The sequence below is a fragment of the Coregonus lavaretus genome, assembly GCF_964263955.1.
Source record: "Coregonus lavaretus genome assembly, chromosome: 18".
Lineage (NCBI taxonomy): Eukaryota > Metazoa > Chordata > Actinopteri > Salmoniformes > Salmonidae > Coregonus > Coregonus lavaretus.
Genome location: NC_140005.1, coordinates 38,237,856 through 38,258,082, shown reverse-complemented (window position 1 = coordinate 38,258,082; position 20,227 = coordinate 38,237,856). Strand labels below are relative to the sequence as shown.

General features: G+C 46.3%; 1 protein-coding gene across 1 annotated transcript in view; it reads left to right on the top strand.

The window, feature by feature from the left end:
• Positions 1-15,682, top strand: part of LOC311146003 (alpha-(1,6)-fucosyltransferase-like) — a gene marked incomplete at its 5' end in the record, with an annotated part of 77,788 nt that extends 62,106 nt beyond the window's left edge. The window contains 4 exons of the mRNA XM_084182435.1: positions 72-318; positions 7,644-7,820; positions 8,125-8,275; positions 13,769-15,682. Of these exons, the coding sequence (XP_084038561.1) occupies positions 72-318; positions 7,644-7,820; positions 8,125-8,275; positions 13,769-14,098 (905 nt within the window). The 3' untranslated portion in view covers positions 14,099-15,682. The remainder of the gene's footprint in view (positions 1-71; positions 319-7,643; positions 7,821-8,124; positions 8,276-13,768) is intronic.
• Between the last annotated feature and the right edge of the window lie 4,545 nt (positions 15,683-20,227).

Sequence of the window (20,227 nt, the reverse complement as noted above, 5' to 3'; positions counted from 1 at the left end):
TCGGTCTCTTTACCTCTCCCTATCTGCCTTCCACTCTTTATTAACCTCCACTCCTCCCTCTCTCCCCCCAGGTGAGGCTAACGACAGAGATGTCCAGGTGGTAGAGTTGCCCATCGTGGACAGCCTGCACCCCCGCCCCCCCTACCTGCCCCTGGCCATTCCCGAGGACCTGGCCCAGCGCCTCCACCGGCTCCATGGTGACCCATCCGTCTGGTGGGTGTCTCAGTTTGTCAAGTACCTGATCCGGCCCCAGGCCTGGCTGGAGAAGGAGATCCAGGATACCACCGCCAAACTGGGCTTTAGGCACCCCATCATAGGGTAGGTGGACGCACTATGCATGCAAGCACACATGTACTGTATGTGCATACACACACACATACACAGACACACACATGCTATATATTTTTGGCCCCTCTATCTATCTCTGTCTTAATGGATACACACATGCCCACACATTCCTTATCGCTATCCCCACTGAGAGATGTAATTCAAAAGTAAAAGCAGTTATTTTCCTTTTATGTTGTGGGAGGGAGGGAGGGAGGGATGGAGAAGGTAGAGTCCTGTGAAGTGCTGGGTTGTCTGTCTCTTTGTAGTGAGCAGTGGGATCTCCTCTCCCCTCAGACCTTCTCAGGAAGTACCACACTGTAAGGCAGGTGTCGGCAACAGATGTGATTTATACAGTTCCCATAGTTCTTCACTCTGTGGTCCGACTCATCCCAAACCATCTCAATTGGGTTGAGGTCGGGGGATTGTGGAGGCCAGGACATCTGATGCAGCACTCCATCACTCTCCTTCTTGGGAAAATAGCCCTTACACAGCCTCGAGGTGTGTTGGGTCATTGTCCTGTTGAAAAACAAATGATAGTCCCACTAAGCCCAAACCAGATGGGATGGCGTATCGCTGCAGAATGCTTTGGTAGCCATGCTGGTTAAGGGTGCCTTGAATTCTAAATAAATCACAGACAGTGGCACCAGCAAAGCACCCCCACACCATAACACCTCCTCCTCCATGCTTTACCGTGGGAACTACACATGCAGAGATCATCCATTCACCCACACCGTGTCTCACAAAGACACAGTGGTTTGAACCAAAAATCTCCAATTTGGATTCCAGACCAAAGGACACATTTCCACCGGTCTAATGTCCATTGCTCGTGTTTCTTGGCCCAAGCAGGTCTCTTCTTCTTATTGGTGTCCTTTAGTAGTGGTTTATTTGTAGCAATTCGACCATGAAGGCCTGATTCACACAGTCCCCTCTGAACAGTTGATGTTGAGATGTGTCTGTTACTTGAACTCTGTGAAGCATTTATTTGGGCTGCAATTTCTGAGGCTGGTAACTCTAATGAACTTATCCTCTGCAGCAGAGGTAACTCTGGGTCTTCCATTCCTATGGTGGTCTTCATGAGAGCCAGTTTCATCATAGTGCTTGATGGTTTTGCAACTGCACTTGAAGAAACTTTCGAAGTTCTTGAAATGTTCCGTATTGACTGACCTTCATGTCTTAAAGTAATGATGGACTGTCGTTTCTCTTTGCTTATTTGAGCTGTTCTTGCCATAATATGGACTTGGTATTTTACCAAATAGGGTTATCTTCTGTATACCACCCTACCTTGTCACAACACAACTGATTGGCTCAAATGCATTAAGAAGGAAAGAAATTCCACAAATTAACTTTTAAGAAGGCACATCTGTTAATTGAAATGCATTCCAGGTGACTACCTCATGAAGCTGGTTGAGAGAATGCCAAGATTGTGCAAAGCTGTCATCAAGGCAAAGGGTGGCTATTTGAAGAATCTCAAATATAAAATATATTTTGATTTGTTTAACACTCCGACAGGAGAGATGGGTCTAGGATGTCCCTCCGCGGCACCCAGCACCGCTCCTCCGGGCCATACCCCTCCCACTCCACAAGATACTGGAGACCCCCGATCCGGCGTCTGGAGTCCAAGATGGACCGAACGGTGTACGCCGGAGCCCCCTCGATGTCCAATGCGGGCGGAGGAGTCTCTCCTATCTCATTGTCCTGGAGTGGACCAGCTACCACCGGCCTGAGAAGAGACACATGGAACGAGGGGTTAATATTCTTATATTCAACAGGTAGATGTAACCTATAACACACCTCGTTCAATCTTCTCAGGACTTTAAAGGGCCCCACAAACCGCCGACCCAGCTTCCGGCAGGGCAGGCGGAGGGGCAGGTTTCTGGTAGAGAGCCAGACTCGATCTCCGGGTGCGTACACCGGCCCCTCACTGCGGTGGAGATCGGTGCTCGCCTTGTGACAAAGGACGGCCCGCTGCAGGTGGACGTGGGCAGCGTTCCACGTCTCTTCCGAGCGCCTCATCCAATCATCCACCGCAGGGGCCTCGATCTGGCTCTGCTGCCATGGTGCCAGAACCGGCTGGTAACCCAATACACATTGGAAAGGGGTTAGGTTAGTAGAGGAGTGGCGGAGAGAGTTCTGGGCCATCTCGGCCCAGGGAATGTAACGCGCCCACTCCTCAGGCCGGTCCTGGCAATACGACCTCAGAAACCTACCCACATCCTGGTTAACACGTTCTACCTGCCCGTTACTCTCCGGGTGGTACCCCGAGGTAAGGCTAACCGAGACCCCCAAACGCTCCATAAACGCTCTCCACACACGGGAGGTAAACTGAGGGCCTCGATCAGACACTATATCCTCGGGGACCCCGTAATGCCGGAAGACGTGGGTAAATAGGGCCTCAGCGGTCTGTAGGGCAGTAGGAAGACCCGACATAGGGAGAAGACGACAGGCCTTAGAGAACCGGTCCACAACGACCAGGATGGTGGTATTCCCCTGAGAGAGGGGAAGGTCTGTTACAAAATCCACCGAGAGGTGGGACCATGGTCGTTGTGGAACGGGTAGGGGCTGTAACTTACCCCTGGGCAGATGTCGGGGCGCCTTACACTGGGCGCACACCGAGCAGGAGGAGACGTAAACCCTCACATCCCTAGCCAAAGTAGGCCACCAGTATTTAGTGCTAAGGCAATGCACTGTCCGGCCAATACCCGGATGTCCAGAGGAGGGTGACGTGTGAGCCCAGTAGATGAGTCGATCCCGAATCTCGAGCGGAACGTACCTCCGACCCTCAGGACATTGTGGAGGGCTGGGGTCGGTACGCAACGCTCGCTCGATCTCGGCATCGACCTCCCACACCACCGGTGCCACAAGGCAAGACTCCGGTAGTATGGGAGTAGGCTCAACGGACCTCTCCTCCGTGTCATACCGCCGGGACAGTGCATCTGCCTTACCATTCTGGGACCCAGGGATGTACGTGATTTTAAATACGAACCTGGTGAGAAACATACTCCATCGAGCCTGGCGAGGGTTCAGTCTCCTCGCTGCCGGGATGTACTCCAGGTTCCGATGGTCAGTCAAAATGAGGAAAGGGTGTTGAGCCCCCTCAAGCCAATGCCTCCACACCTTAAGGGCTTGAACTACAGCTAACAGCTCCCTGTCCCCAACGTCATAGTTACGCTCCGCCGGGCTGAGCTTTTTGGAGTAAAAAGCACAGGGGCGGAGTTTAGGTGGCGAGCCGGACCGTTGAGAGAGAACGGCCCCTATACCAGCCTCAGACGCGTCCACCTCAACCTGAAATGGAATTGTGGGATCCGGATGCGCCAGCACCGGAGCCGACGTAAACAGGTCCTTCAGTCTCCCAAAGGCCCTGTCCGCATCAGCTGACCACTGCAGGCGCACCGGACCCCCCTTCAGAAGGGACGTGATGGGAGCTGCCACCTGTCCAAAACCCCGGATAAACCTCCGGTAGTAATTCGCAAAGCCCAAGAACTGCTGCACCTCTTTTACAGTGGTTGGAGTTTGCCAATTACGCACAGCGGACACACGATCCACCTCCATTCTCACCCCTGACGCGGACAACCGATAACCCAAAAAGGAGACCGACTCCTGGAAAAAAAGACATTTCTCTGCCTTGACATATAGGTCGTGCTCCAACAGCCTCCTCAATACACGTCGCACCAGGGTTATATGCTCGGCTCGGGTAGACGAGTACACCAGAATATCATCAATGTACACGACCACCCCTTGTCCCTGCATATCCCGGAAAATGTCATCTACGAAGGATTGGAAGACTGATGGAGCATTCATCAACCCATATGGCATGACAAGATACTCGAAATGACCTGACGTGGTACTAAACGCCGTTTTCCATTCATCGCCCTCCCTAATGCGCACCAAGTTATACGCGCTCCTGAGATCCAATTTTGTGAAAAACCGCGCCCCATGCAATGACTCCGTCATGGTCGCAATCAGAGGGAGTGGATAACTGTATTTCACAGTAATCTGATTGAGACCACGGTAATCAATGCACGGGCGCAACCCTCCATCTTTCTTTTTCACAAAAAAGAAACTCGAAGAGGCGGGGGAAATGGAAGGCCGAATGTATCCCTGTCTCAAAGATTCGGCTATGTAAGTCTCCATAGCTTTCCTCTCCTCTTGAGACAAAGGATACACATGGCTCCGTGGGAGCGCTGCTCCTGCCTGGAGATCAATCGCACAATCCCCCTGTCTATGGGGAGGCAACTGCGTCGCCCTAGTTTTGCTAAACACAAGAATTAAATCCCCATATTCAGGCGGAATGTGCAGTGCGGGCACTTGGTTTGGACTTTCCACCGAAGTCGCCCCCACGGAAACACCCAGACATCGCCCCTCACACTGAGCAGACCACCCATCGAGAGCCCTCTGTTGCCACGAAATAGCAGGGTTATGGGTGCTTAACCAGGGAATCCCCAGCACCACTGGGTACGCAGGAGAGTCGATCAGATACAGCTGTATAGTCTCTTCATGACCCCCCTGCGCACACATCCTAAGTGGCGCTGAGACCTCCCTGATCAACCCCGACCCCAACGGGCGGCTATCTAAGGCATGTACGGGAAAAGGTTTGTCAACAGGTAGGAGAGGGATCCCTAACTCTAAACAAAACTTTCGATCAACAAAATTCCCAGCTGCGCCTGAATCTACTAGCGCCTTATGCTGGGAATGAGGTGCAACCTGTGGAAAACCAACAGGTATACAAAAGTGCGCAACAGAAAGCTCTGGGTAAGCGGGGCGTCTACTCACCTGGGAGGCCCCCCCAGTGCGTGGCCTGTTGTCCTCTCCCTCTGAGAACCCTCCCCAGCACCTGGCCGCAGTGTGCCCTCCACGACCGCACTTGGTGCAGGAGACAGGCCCCCTCGGGCTCTTCCTCCTCCGCTCTCTAGCGCCAGCGCCCCCGAGCTCCATGGGGCACGGCTCGGAGGCGCTGGAGGGTGAAATGGACGGACCCTCCTCGGAACGTCCGCGGGTAGCTAGCAGGTTATCCAGCCTGATGGACATGTCGACCAACTGGTCGAACGAGAGGCTGGTGTCCCTACAGGCCAGCTCCCTACGGACGTCCTCGCGTAGACTACATCTGTAGTGATCGATGAGAGCCCGCTCATTCCACCCTGCATCCGCCGCTAGAGTACGGAATTCTAAGGTGAACTCCTGGGCACTCCTCCTCCCCTGCCGGTGGAAGACCAGACGCTCCCCCGCCGCTCTCCCCTCCGGGGGATGGTCAAACACCGCCCTGAAGCGGCGGGAGAACTCGTCGTAGGTGATGGTGTTCACGTCGATCCTCCTCCACTCTGCGTTGGCCCATTCCAACACCTTCCCGGAAAGGCAGGAGATCAGGGCGGACACGCTCTCATGTCCCGAGGGCGCCGGGTGCACGGTGGCCAGGTAAAGCTCCACCTGGAGAAGGAATCCCTGACACCCGGCCGCGGTCCCATCGTAGGCCCTCGGGAGCGAGAGTCGAACTCCTCTGGGTTCCGGAGCGGGAATGGGCTGACTTCCCGATGGGGCTGGCAGAGAGGATGGCGGTGTAGGAGTCCCCCAGCCTCGGATGGTGGTGATCACCTCCTGCAGTGCGGACCCCATCTGCAGGATCTGGTCACTCTGTTCACGGACCCTGTCCTCCAGCGTCGCCTGGGCTGCTGCGGCTCCTGCTGATTCCATTCTTATGGTGTGTGATTCTGTCATAAATGCTGTAGGTGGGTGTAGTGGTGGAATCAAGCGCAGGACACCGAAGTATAGTCCAAAAGACTTTAGTGGAATATCCAACAAGGAAAACAGAACAAACTTGCCCGAAGGCGAAACTACGCACGTAGGCGACAAACAAAAGGCGCACTACACAGGTGCGTAAAACGCTCCAACACAGTGGAGTAAAGCTCAACCGAGCGAATAAGGAAATCGACAAGCAAACATACGACAGGAACAATCACACACAAACACAGACACACCCAACGAGACTTAAATAGAACACTAATGAGGACTAACTAGACACAGGTGTACAACATCAAGACCAAACCAAACGAACATGAAACATAGATCGGTGGCAGCTAGTACTCCGGGGACGACGACCGCCGATGCCTGCCCGAACCAGGAGGAGGAGCAGCCTCGGCCGAAACCGTGACACTATGGCTATATCCCAATATTCTGAACTGAGGGAGGCATCTAAGAGCATTGTGACCCAACCTGTGATGCCATGAGCTCTGTAGGGCCTGTAGACTGTTGATGGACTGTTGTGGAGTGAGATGCCAGTTGGAGGGGAAAGGGCTAAAGAGGCAGACTAGGAGGACTGTCAGACAATCTCCAAGGACCTGCACTGCACTTAACACTACAGCTGCACCATTGAGAGCATTTGACTGGCTGCATCACCGCTTGGTATGGCAACTGCTTGGCATCCGACCTCAAGGCGCTACTGAAGTTTGTGCGTACGGCCCAGTACATCACTGGGGCCGAGCTCGCTGCCATCCAGGACCTCTATACCAGGCGGTGTCAGAGGAAGGCCCTAAAAATTGTCAAAGACTCAAGCCACCAAGTCATAGACTGTTCTCTCTGCTACCGCATGGCAAGCGGTACCAATGCACCAATTCTGGAACCAACAAGACCCTGAACAGCTTCCACCCCCAAGCCATAAGACTGCTAAATAGTTAATCAAATAGCTACCCGGACTATCTGCATTGACCCTTTTTGCACTAACTCTTTTGACTCATCACATACACTGCTGCTACTGTTTATTATCTATCCTGTTGCCTAATCACTTTACCCCTACCTATACGTACATACAGTATCTACCTCAATTACCTCATACCCCTGCACATCAACTCAGCACTGGTACCCCATGTATATAGCCAAGTTATCGTTACTCATTGTGTATTTATTCCTTGTGTTATTATATTTTTTATTATTCTCTGCATTGTCAGTAAGCATTTCACTGTTAGTCTACACCTGTTATTTACGAAGCATGTGGCAAATACAATTTGATTTGAGAGAGAGAGAGAGGGAGAGAGAGAGAGAGAATGAGCGAGAGCTGAAGAGAATCAGAGGGAGAGTGCTGCATGCTCCAGCCACTCTCCAAACAACCCACTCTGCCATCCATCACTAGAAAACACCATGACCTTCACTATAGGAGAGGAGCGCTCTGCTTCACACACACACAATCACTCACACACACACACACCTGCAGAGACATGCGGACAGACACACATACACACATGCTTAGACACATGCACAGACACACACACACACACACTCCCCTAACTCAACTCCTCTGACCCATCTTCCCTATATGTCCTGTCCTGTAGGGTCCATGTGAGACGGACAGACAAGGTGGGGACAGAGGCAGCCTTCCACCCTATAGAGGAGTACATGGTGCATGTAGAGGACCACTTCCAACACCTAGCTAGACGCATGCTGGTGGACAAGAAGAGAGTCTACTTGGCCACTGACGACCCCTCACTACTACAGGAGGCCAAGGCTAAGTACGTATACCTGGCTGTGTGTGCATGTGCGTGTGTGTGTGTGTGTGTGTGTGTGTGTGTGTGTGTGTGTGTGTGTGTGTGTGTGTGTGTGTGTGTGTGTGTGTGTGTGTGTACGTGCCACTGGCAGTGTGGGTGTGTGTGTCTGCAAGAATGTCTTGTGGTATTATGGATCTGTTTGTGTGACGAGAAGCTGTATTTGATGTGTGCCAAAGTACTAAGAATACAAGAATGAATGCCGTATGCACGTTGATATCTGTATTATCCTTTAGCTCTCTGACTGCCTCTGTCTCTGTGTGTGTCTCAGGTACCCAGACTATGAGTTCATCAGTGATAACTCCATCTCGTGGTCTGCGGGGCTCCATAACCGCTACACAGAGAACTCTCTGAGAGGAGTCATCCTGGATATTCACTTCCTATCCCAGACCAACTTCCTGGTCTGCACCTTCTCCTCACAGGTGACCTTTCACCTCCTACCTTACCTACTCCTCTTCTTCCTCCTCCTCTTTCTCCTTCTTCCTCCTCTTTCTCCTTCTTCAAGGTCAAAGCCTTGCTCAACCTTTTTAGCTTTTCATCCAAACCTTTACTTTGGGAACGCCCATACAATAATAATACCTAAGTAATAAGCCATTGAATGCTACTGTACCATAACTAGTGCCTTTTCCTGGTCAGGTCACAAGGTCCTAACCATAACCACCACCATAGAACCAGGCCGCGGGGCCAGGCGGATTAACAGGACGTGTACTCAGAGCAAGTGTCTTCACTGACATTTTCAACCTCTCCCTGACCGGGTCTGTAATACCTACATGTTTCAAGCAGACTGCCGTAGTCCCTGTGCACAAGAAAGCGAAGGTAACCTGCCTAAATGACTACCGCCCCGTAGCACTCACGTCGGTAGCCATGAAGTGCTTTGAAAGACTGGTCATGGCTCACATCAACACCATCATCCCGGAAACCCTAGACCCACTCCAATTCACATACCGCCCCAACAGATCCACAGATGACGCGATCTCAACCGCACTCCACACTGCCCTTTCCCACCTGGACAAAAGGAACACCTATGTGAGAATGCTGTTCATTGACTACAGCCCAGCGGTCAACACCAAAGTGCCCTCAAAGCTCATCACTAAACTAAGGACCCTGGGACTAAACACCTCCCTCTGCAACTGGATCCTGGACTTCCTGACGGGCTGCCCCCAGGTGGTAAGGTTAGGCAACAACACATCTGCCACGCTGATCCTCAACACAGGGGCCCCTTAGAGGTGCGTGCTTAGTCCCATCCTGTACTCCCTGTTCACCCACAACTTCGTGGCCAAGCACAACTCCAACACCATCATTAAGTTTGCTGACTACACAACAGTGGTAGGCCTGATCACCAACAACGATGAGACAGCCTATAAGGAGGAGGTCAGAGACCTGGCAGTGTGGTGCCAGGACAACAACCTATCCCTCAACGTGAGAAAGAGAAAGGAGATGATCGTGGACTACAGGAAAAGGAGGGCCGAACACGCCCCCATTCACATCGAAGGGGCTGTAGTGGAGCGGGTCGAGAGTTTCAAGTTCCTTGGTGTCCACATCACCAAGAAACTATCATGGTCCAAACACACCAAGACAGTTGTGAAGAGGGCATGACAACACCTTTCCCCCTCAGGAGACTAAAAAGATTTAGCATGGGTCCCCAGATCCTCAAAAAGTTATACAGCTGCACCATCGAGCATCCTGACCGGTTGCATAACCGCCTGGTATGACAACTGCTCGGCATCCAACCGTAAGGCGCTACAGAGTGTAGTGCGTACGGCCCAGTACATCACTGGGGCCAAGCTTCCTGCCATCCAGGACCTACAGTGGGGAGAACAAGTATTTGATACACTGCCGATTTTGCAGGTTTTCCTACTTACAAAGCATGTAGAGGTCTGTAATTTTTATCATAGGTACACTTCAACTGTGAGAGACGGAATCTAAAACAAAAATCCAGAAAATCCCATTGTATGATTTTTAAGTAATTAATTTGCATTTTATTGAATGACATAAGTATTTGATCACCTACCCACCAGTAAGAATTCCGGCTCTCACAGACCTGTTAGTTTTTCTTTAAGAAGCCCTCCTGTTCTCCACTCATTACCTGTATTAACTGCACCTGTTTGAACTCGTTACCTGTATAAAAGACGCCTGTCCACACACTCAATCAAACAGACTCCAACCTCTCCACAATGGCCAAGAACAGAGAGCTGTGTAAGGACATCAGGGATAAAATTGTAGACCTGCACAAGGCTGGGATGGGCTACAGGACAATAGGCAAGCAGCTTGGTGAGAAGGCAACAACTGTTGGCGCAATTATTAGAAAATGGAAGTTCAAGATGACGGTCAATCACCCTCGGTCTGGGGCTCCATGCAAGATCTCACCTCGTGGGGCATCAATGATCATGAGGAAGGTGAGGGATCAGCCCAGAACTACACGGCAGGACCTGGTCAATGACCTGAAGAGAGCTGGGACCACAGTCTCAAAGAAAACCATTAGTAACACACTACGCCGTCATGGATTAAAATCCTGCAGCGCACGCAAGGTCACCCTGCTCAAGCCAGCGCATGTCCAGGCCCGTCTGAAGTTTGCCAATGACCATCTGGATGATCCAGAGGAGGAATGGGAGAAGGTCATGTGGTCTGATGAGACAAAAATAGAGCTTTTTGGTCTAAACTCCACTTGCCGTGTTTGGAGGAAGAAGAAGGATGAGTACAACCCCAAGAACACCATCCCAACCGTGAAGCATGGAGGTGGAAACATAATTATTTGGGGATGCTTTTCTGCAAAGGGGACAGGACGACTGCACCGTATTGAGGGGAGGATGGATGGGGCCATGTATCGCGAGATCTTGGCCAACAACCTCCTTCCCTCAGTAAGAGCATTGAAGATGGGTCGTGGCTGGGTCTTCCAGCATGACAACGACCCAAAACACACAGCCAGGGCAACTAAGGAGTGGCTCCGTAAGAAGCATTTCAAGGTCCTGTAGTGGCCTAGCCAGTCTCCAGACCTGAACCTAATAGAAAATCTTTGGAGTGAGCTGAAAGTCCGTATTGCCCAGCGACAGCCCCGAAAACTGAAGGATCTGGAGAAGGTCTGTATGGAGGAGTGGGCCAAAATCCCTGCTGCAGTGTGTGCAAACCTGGTCAAGACCTACAGGAAACGTATGATCTCTGTAATTGCAAACAAAGGTTTCTGTACCAAATTTTAAGTTCTGCTTTTCTGATGTATCAAATACTTATGTCATGCAATAAAATGCAAATTAATTACTTAAAAATCATACAATGTGATTTTCTGGATTTTTGTTTTAGATTCCGTCTCTCACAGTTGAAGTGTACCTATGATAAGAATTACAGACCTCTACATGCTTTGTAAGTAGGAAAACCTGCAAAATCGGCAGTGTATCAAATACTTGTTCTCCCCACTGTATATACTAGGCAGTGTCAAAGGAATGTCCAAAAAATGGTCAAAGACTCCAGTCACCCAAGTAATAGACTGTTCTCTCTGCTACTGCACGGCAAGCGGTACCGGAGCACCAAGTCTAGGTCCAAAAGGCTCCTTAACAGCTTCTACCACCAAGCCATAAGACTGCTGAACAATTAATTAAATGGCCACCTGGACTATTTACATTGACCCCCTTTTTTTTACACTGCTGCTACTTGCTGTTTATTATCTATGCATAGTCACTTTACCCTTACCTACATGTACAAATTACCTCGACTAACCTTTAGCCCCGCACATTGACTCGGAACCGGTACCCCCTGTATATAGCCTCGGTATTGTGTTACTTTTTTTATTTTATTTTTAACTCTATTTTTTGAACTGCATTGTTGGTTAAGGGCTTTTCACATTAAGGTCTACAACTGTTGTATTCGGCGCATGTGACAAATAACATTTGATTTGATATAATTTTCTGCTAAATGGTATATATTATTATTATTATTATTATTATTAGCCTTAATTCATCAGTGCATGGACTTTACTCTATACTCAAACCGGTGCACCTGGCACCTACTACCATACCCCGTTCAAAGGCACTTAAATATTTTGTCTTGCCCATTCACCCGCTGAATGGCACATATACAGTCGTGGTCAAATGTTTTGAGAATGACACCAATATTACTTTTCACAAAGTCTGCTGCCTCAAATTTTATGATGGCAATTTGCATATACTCCAGAATGTTATGAAGAGTGATCAGATGAATTGCAATTAATTGCAAAGTCCCTCTTTGCCATGAAAATGAACTTAATCCCCCAAAAAAACATTTCCACTGCATTTCAGCCCTGACACAAAAGGACCAGCTGCCATCATGTCAGTGATTCTCTCATTAACACAGGTGAGAGTGTTGACGAGGACAAGGCTGGAGATCACTCTGTCATGCTGATTGAGTTATAATAACAGACTGGAAGCTTTAAAAGGAGGGTGGTGCTTGAAATCATTGTTCTTCCTCTGTTAACCATGGTTACCTGCTAAGAAACACGTGCCGTCATCATTGCTTTGTACAAAAACGGCTTCACAGGCAAGGATACTGCTGCTAGTAAGATTGCACCTAAATCAACCATTTATCGGATCATCAAGAACTTCAAGGAGAGAGGTTAAATTGTTGTGAAGAAGGCTTCAGGGCGCCCAAGAAAGTCCAGCAAGCGCCAGGACCGTCTCCTAAAGTTGATTCAGCTGCGGGATCGGGGCACCACCAGTGCAGAGCTTGCTCAGGAATGGCAGCAGGCAGGTGTGAGTGCATCTGCACGCACAGTGAGGCAAATACTTTTGGAGGATGGCCTGGTGTCAAGAAGGGCAGCGAGGAAGCCACTTCTCTCCAGGAAAAACATCAGGGACAGACTGATATTCTGCACAAGATACAGGGATTGGACTGCTGAGGACTGGGGTAAAGTCATTTTCTCTGATGAATCCCCTTTCCGATTGTTTGGGGCATCCGGAAAAAAGCTTGTCCGGAGAAGACAACGTGAGCGCTACCATCAGTCCTGTGTCATGCCAACAGTAAAGCATCCTGAGACCATTCATGTGTGGGGTTGCTTCTCAGCCAAGGGAGTGGGCTCACTCACAATTTTGCCTAAGAACACAGCCATGAATAAAGAATGGTACCAACACATCCTCCGAGAGCAACTTCTCCCAACCATCCAAGAACAGTTTGGTGACGAACAATGCCTTTTCCAGCATGATGGAGCACCTTGCCATAAGGCAAAAGTGATAACTAAGTGGCTCGGGGAACAAAACATCGAAATTTTGGGTCCATGGCCAGGAAACTCCCCAGACCTTAATCCCATTGAGAATTGTGGTCAATCCTCAAGAGCCGGGTGGACAAACAAACAAAAAACTAATTCTGACAAACTCCAAGCATTGATTATGCAAGAATGGGCTGCCATCAGTCAGGATGTGGCCAAGAAGTTAATTGACAGCATGCCAGGGTGGATTGCAGAGGTCTTGAAAAAGAAGGGTCAACACTGCAAATATTGACTCTTTGCATAAACTGAATGTAATTGTCAATAAAAGCATTTGACACTTATGGAATGCTTGTAATTATACTTCAGTATACCATAGTAACATCTGACAAAAATATCTAAAAACACTGAAGCAGCAAACTTTGTGAAGACCAATACTTGTGTCATTCTCAAAACTTTTGACCACAACTGTACACATTTCATGTCTCAAGGCTTAAGAAATCTTCTTTAACCGGTCTCCTCCCCTTCATCTACACTGATTTGAAGTGGATTTAACAGGTGACCTCAATAAGGGATCATAGCTTTCGCCTGGATTCACCTGGTCAGTCTATGTCATGGAAAGAGCAGGTGGTCCTAATGTTTTGTACACTCAGTGTGTGTGTGTGTATATATATATATATATATATATATATTAGCCTCTGTGTTTCATTTCTCATGCAGTCCTGTGTGTTGTGTTGTGTTCCTGCTCCAGGTGTGTCGTGTGGCCTATGAGATCATGCAGACCCTCCACCCTGACGCCTCATCCCACTTCCACTCCCTGGATGACATCTACTACTTCGGGGGCCAGAACGCCCACAACCAGCTAGCTGTGTACGCCCATCAGCCCCGGAGCTCCGACGACATCCCCTTAGAGCCCGGCGACCTGATCGGGGTGGCGGGGAACCACTGGGACGGCAACTCCAAGGGCATCAACCGCAAGACGGGCCGCACCGGCCTCTACCCATCCTACAAGGTGAAGGAGAAGATCGAGACTATAAAGTATCCTACATACCCCGAGGCAGATAAGATGCTGAATCAGTAGAGATTGACTGAGATACATACTGCTGCACAGACAGACACTGCTAACATATGAGAGAAAACTAGGACCCTCAGCCCGAGACGGGATGAAGGGGAAAGCACTTTGAATGAGTGTGGGTCTTGGTCGGTGGAAGTGTGTGTGAGTATGAGTGCGTGTGTGTGCACGTTTGTGAATGCGACATGCATGTGTGAATGCGACCTGGAGTATCTACAGGGTATCTGACGTACTCCTCACCAACCTGACCCTCTGGGACTAGGACCCTCCAGTGACTCCCTCCGTCAGGGTGGTAAATAAAAGACTACAGTGAGCAAAGGAACGAAAGAAAAAACAAAAATAAGGAATAAACAAAGGATAGCACTCCAGTGGAATGATGAAGGGATCGCCCAATCAGAGCTCTTTATTTAAATAATAGTTGAAATAACTGAGAAACCTCAGAATGATGACTGAAAAAAAAGAACTACAAAGATAACTAATTGTGAACTATAAGAGCCAACAAATAAACTCTTGACTTTCTCCTCTCCTCCTGTGCTGTTCTCTTCTCTTCTTGTGGACATTGGTTGTAACCAATTGTTTTCTTCCTTCTTTCCTTCCTGCCTCTGCTTCCTCTCCTCCTTTCACTCCTTTTCTTCACTCACTCCATTTCAACTGACGCCAACTCATGCATTTTTTCTGGCCCACCTGCTATTAATTTTTCACCGCCATATTGTGCTTTTGGATAAGTGATTTTAATGTTTTTAGTTGTTGTCGTTGGTGTGTGTGAGAGTGTGCGTGTGTGTGAGCTTTCGAGCCTGTGTGTGTGGTGTGTGTGAGTCCAAATATGGTGCCTACTAAGGAAAATGGCTTCTATACTTCTTCTCTCCAAGTGTCTCTGTTTTTGTTAGTGACGTCAGAGCCATAAGGACCCAGGCCTTGCCATGCAGATACTGCACGTGTAGAATACTACATACTGTACATAATAGAGAACTCTATATGCAGAATACTGTATGTGCAGAATACCACATTCAGAATACTGTATATACAGAATGCTACATGCATAATAGAGAACTGTATATGCAGAATACTGCATTCAGGATACTGCATATGCAGAATACTACATGCAGAAAACTGTATATGCAGAATACCACATTCAGAATACTGTATATACAGAATGCTACATGCATAATAGAGAACTGTATATGCAGAATACTGTATATGCAGAATACTACATGCAGAATACTGTAGATGCAGAATACTATATATGCAGAATACTGTATATGCAGAATGCTACATGCAGAATACTGTACAAACAGAATACTGTACACTCCAGTCCAGACTCACTTAACTGTGTCTTACTTATTTTCTGTCGTTAATGTCCTTTTTAAAATGTTATTTTAATGTTATTGAATTTGAAAGGAAAATGAAAAATGAAAAGTGACAACTACATTTTAAACAATTACAAACAACGATTATTTACGAATGATAATGATAAAATTGATGAAGATGATGATTATGAAGAATATGATTATTGTCCACCATGAAGAAATGTTCATATTTTAAGTTTCTGAGCGTTGTCTTTGATAAAGGCAGATCAAATAAAGTGATTGGCTCAACTTGTTTGTGTTTCTGTGTATGTTCCCACAGTCCGCTCAAATGCTTTGTTGTTCAGAGTAGGGCAAGTGTACCTATTAAGCCCACCAAAATCTAAGTTTAGACATTTCTAACGGATAATGCCCTAATTTTTTAAATAATCAATTTTAATTAATTTCCAAATGTTGAAAACTTACAAACGGACATTTCTTATGTAAAATGTGATTATATTAATCTCCCCTAAAGTTATTCAAATAAACTGATCGTTACTATTCATAATGACAGTAGCACTCATAACAGCGGTGTGGTCCAATCGTATCCACAGAGATCAATGTGGACTTAGGCTTTTGTTCTTGCCGACCAGTACACACTTGATTCAACTAATCAACTAATCATAGACTTCAATCAAGACATGATTAGTTGAATCAGGTGTGTTATTGCTTGGTTAGAACACAAACCTGTACCCACACTGGCCCTCTGGATAAGAAGCCATGCAACAAATTCCATAACACACACAACTTCGAATAAATTATCTGAAAGCTGATTCACATTTGCTGTACTGCTATTCTTGTTAATTAGTTCAACTATCTGAAGACAGATTCAAATATCCCTCTCTACTGTATATTAAAAAAGTACAGGTGGTGGACCAAAAAACTGAATCACCTGGATGAATGAAAGACAACAATATCACAATGCCCCCACCCAAAAGTGCATGAGTAGTCGCCCAATAGTCATCTTCTTGTCCCTCGTTTATTTGCATTTTTATCCACCACTTGTAGGTTTTCTATCCCAGATATCCCTCAACCCTGATCTTACAGTATTCTTCTCTCTCTGCATCAACGACTACCTGTCCACTCCAAACGTCTTGGAGAGAGTACAGAGGTTTCTAATTGTTCCTAATTTTCTTCTAATCTTGGTAAAGGCACCATGGCTAGATGCATAATATGCCTAGCTGTAGTTTTTGTGTGTTTTAATCAACTTCAATCTGAACAACAAAACATTTATGCTCATGTTCATTGAATATTAGGGTTATCAACACACTATCCCCATGTGTTTCTATGTAAACCGGGTTTAATAGGAACAAATCAAATCAAATTGTATTTGTCACATGCGCCGAATCCAACAGGTGTAGACCTTACCGTGAAATGCTTACTTACAAGCCCTTAACCAACAATGCAGTTTTAAGAAAATAGAGTTAAGAAATGATTTACTAAATAAACTAAAGTAAAAAAATTAAATAACAATAATGAGGCTATATGCATGGGGGTACCGGTACCGAGTCAATGTGCGGGGGTACAAGTTAGTCGAGGTGATTTGTACATGTAGGTAGGGGTAAAGTGACTATGCATAGATAATAAACAGCAGTGATTTATGGTGAAAAATACTGAATAGCAAAGTCTACCCATAAAATATTTGGAAACCAACGGTTTGGGGTATAAATAGACACTATAGACTACAATATTATTCAAAGTTAGTATTGATCATACATTCTGTATAGAGAGAGTGTTTTTTGTGCGTTAAGCCCACCTGAGATAAATGTAAAATTTACACAAAAATCGCATATATGTATAACAATGCAAGGTTCATTTAACAGTAAAATAAGACAAAATGCATTTAAAAATGTAAGCTGTGAATGCCTGAAATCTATTATCTTGTTGTAGTTCACCGAGTTATATTGCTACTGTGAGACTGTGACATGCAGGCACGACTGCTAGCATGAAAACCCCATATTTTCAATTGGCAAGAAAGGGTAATGAATTCTCATGAAATATGCTATTGTGCATATATCATCAGCACATTAATCTCTTAATTTTAGATAAATTATGATCACTTATCTGAGAAGGTATGAAAAATATCTGAAAAATGTATTTATCTGAGGGTAGCCTCAACACCATCAAAGTTTTTTTTGCAGCTTTGAAACTGGGCCCTAGTGGGAATTTACACATAATTGTAAATAACTTAAAGGGAAATTGCACAATTTTTCATCTTCATATTCATCATATCCAGCACCAACCCCAACATCAACAAATGTGAAAATGGCGCGTCTCTATGTTTTGTAGCAAAAAAGATTGAGGAAGTTAAGTGTTTCCAATTACATCATCAACCAATTAGTAGGCAATTACTAAGCAATTAGTAGGCAATGCCTACTCATAATTGGTTAAAATCACATGATGCACACCAATGATGTAATTGTAAACACTTATCTTCCTCAATCTTTTTTACTACAAAACATAGAAACTTGACATTTTCACATGTTGATGTTAGTGTGGTGCTGGAGATGACGAATAATAACAAAACATCTCATTGGTTTAGAATAAAAAATAAGTTATTGATACAGTGCCTTCAGTAGGTATTCATACCCCTTGACTTATTCCACATTTTGTTGTGTTACAGCCTGAATTAAAAATGGATTAAAAATAATAATAATCTCACCCATCTACACACAATACCCCATAATGACAAAGTGAAAACACATTTTTAGAAATGTTTGCACATTTTTATTATTTACCCCCTTTTTTGTAGTATCCAATTGGTAGTTACAGTCTTGTCACATCGCTGCAACTCCCGTACGGAGAGGCGAAGGTCGAGAGTTTTGCGTCCTCCGAAACACAACCCAACCTAGCCGCACTGCTTCTTGACACAGTGCCCGCGTAACCCAGAAGCCAGCTGCACCAATGTGCCAGAGGAAACACCGTACACCTGGCGACTGAGTCAGTGTGCACTGCGCCCGGTCTGCCACAGGAGTCACTAGTGCGCGACGGGACAAGAACATCCCTGCCAGCCAAACCCTCCCCTACCCTGGGCCAATTGTACGCCACCCCATGGGTCTCCCGGTCGCGGCCGGCTGCAACAGAGCCTGGAATCGAACCAGGATCTCTAGTGGCACAGCTAGCACTGCGATGCAGTGCCTTAGACCACTGTGCCACTCAGGAGGCCCATGTTTGCACATTTAGAGTTGTGTCAGTTGGCTGGATGTCCTTTGGGTGGTGGACCGTTCTTGATACACACAGGAAACTGTTGAGCATGGAAAACCCAGCAGCGTTACAGTTCTTGACACAAACCAGTGAGCCTGGCACCTACTACCATACCCCATTCAAAGCCACTTACATTTTGTGTCTTGGCCATTCACCCGCTGAATGGCACACATACACAATCCATGTCTCAATTGTCTCAAGGCTTAAAAATCCTTCTTTAACCTGTCTCCTCCCCTTCATCTACAGTGATTGAAGTGGATTTAACAAGTGACATCAATAAGGGATCATAGCTTTTACCTGGATTCACCTGGTCAGTCTATGTCATGGAAAGAGCAGGTATTCTTAATGTTTTGTATACTTTGTGTATTTTAGAATCACCTTTAGCAGCGAATACAGCTGTGAGTCTTTCTGGGTAAGTCTCTAAGAGCTTTGCACACTTGGATTGTACAATATTTGCACATTATTCTTTAAAATTATTCAAGCTCTGTCAAGTTGTCATTTCTGACAAATATAACGCTTTGTATTCAGGACATTACGTTAATTTCTTTGCCACATTCTTTGCAGTTTTACTTTAATGCATTATTGCAAAGAGGATGCATTTTTGGAATATTTGAATTCTGTACAGACTTCCTTCTTTTCACTGTGTCATTTAGGTTAGTATTGTGGAGTAACTACAATGTTGTTGATCCATCCTCAGTTTTCTCCTATCACAGCCATTAAACTCTGTAACTGTTTTAAAGTCACCATTGGCCTCGTGAAATCCCTGAGCAGTTTCCTTCCTCTCCGGCAACTGAGTTAGGAAGGACACCTGTATCTTTGTAGTGACTGAGTGTATTGATACACCACCCAAAGTGTAATTAATAACTTCACCATGCTCAAAGGGATATTCAATGTCTGCTTTTTTATTTTTACCCATCTACCAATAGGTGCCCTTCTTTGCGAGGCATTGGAAAAACTCCCTGGTCTTTGTGGTTGAATCTGTGTTTGAAATTCACTGCTCGACTGAAGGGCCTTGCAGATGATTGTATGGGGTACAGAGATGAGGTAGCCATTCAAAAATTATGTTAAACACTGTTATTGCACACAGAGTCCATGCAATTTATTATGTGACTTGTTAAGCACATATTTTCTCCTGAACTTATTTATGCTTGCCATAACAAAGGGGTTGAATACTATTGACTCAAGACAGTTTATCTTTTCATTTTTAATTAATTTGTAAAATGTCTAAAAACATAATTCCTCTTTTACATTATGGGGTATTGTGTGTAGGCCAGTGACACATAATTTCAATTTAATCCATTTTAAATTAGGCTGCAACACAACAAAATGTGGAAAAAGTCAAGGGGTGTGAATACTTTCTGAAGGCACTGTATAACAACCAGATGAATTAGTTGAATCCTTAAACAGCAGAAAATGTTAGCTTTTTAGTTTTCTATTTGAATCCAGAGATGGAAGTAGGCTTAATGGGTACGCTTACCCTAGTTGAACGCACTTACACATTCTACCTCCTTGATAATTGCTACCACATTTGTTGTGTTTACTATAAGAACAACACCCTGTGTTATTCAAATACATTTTAAAGTGTCATTAC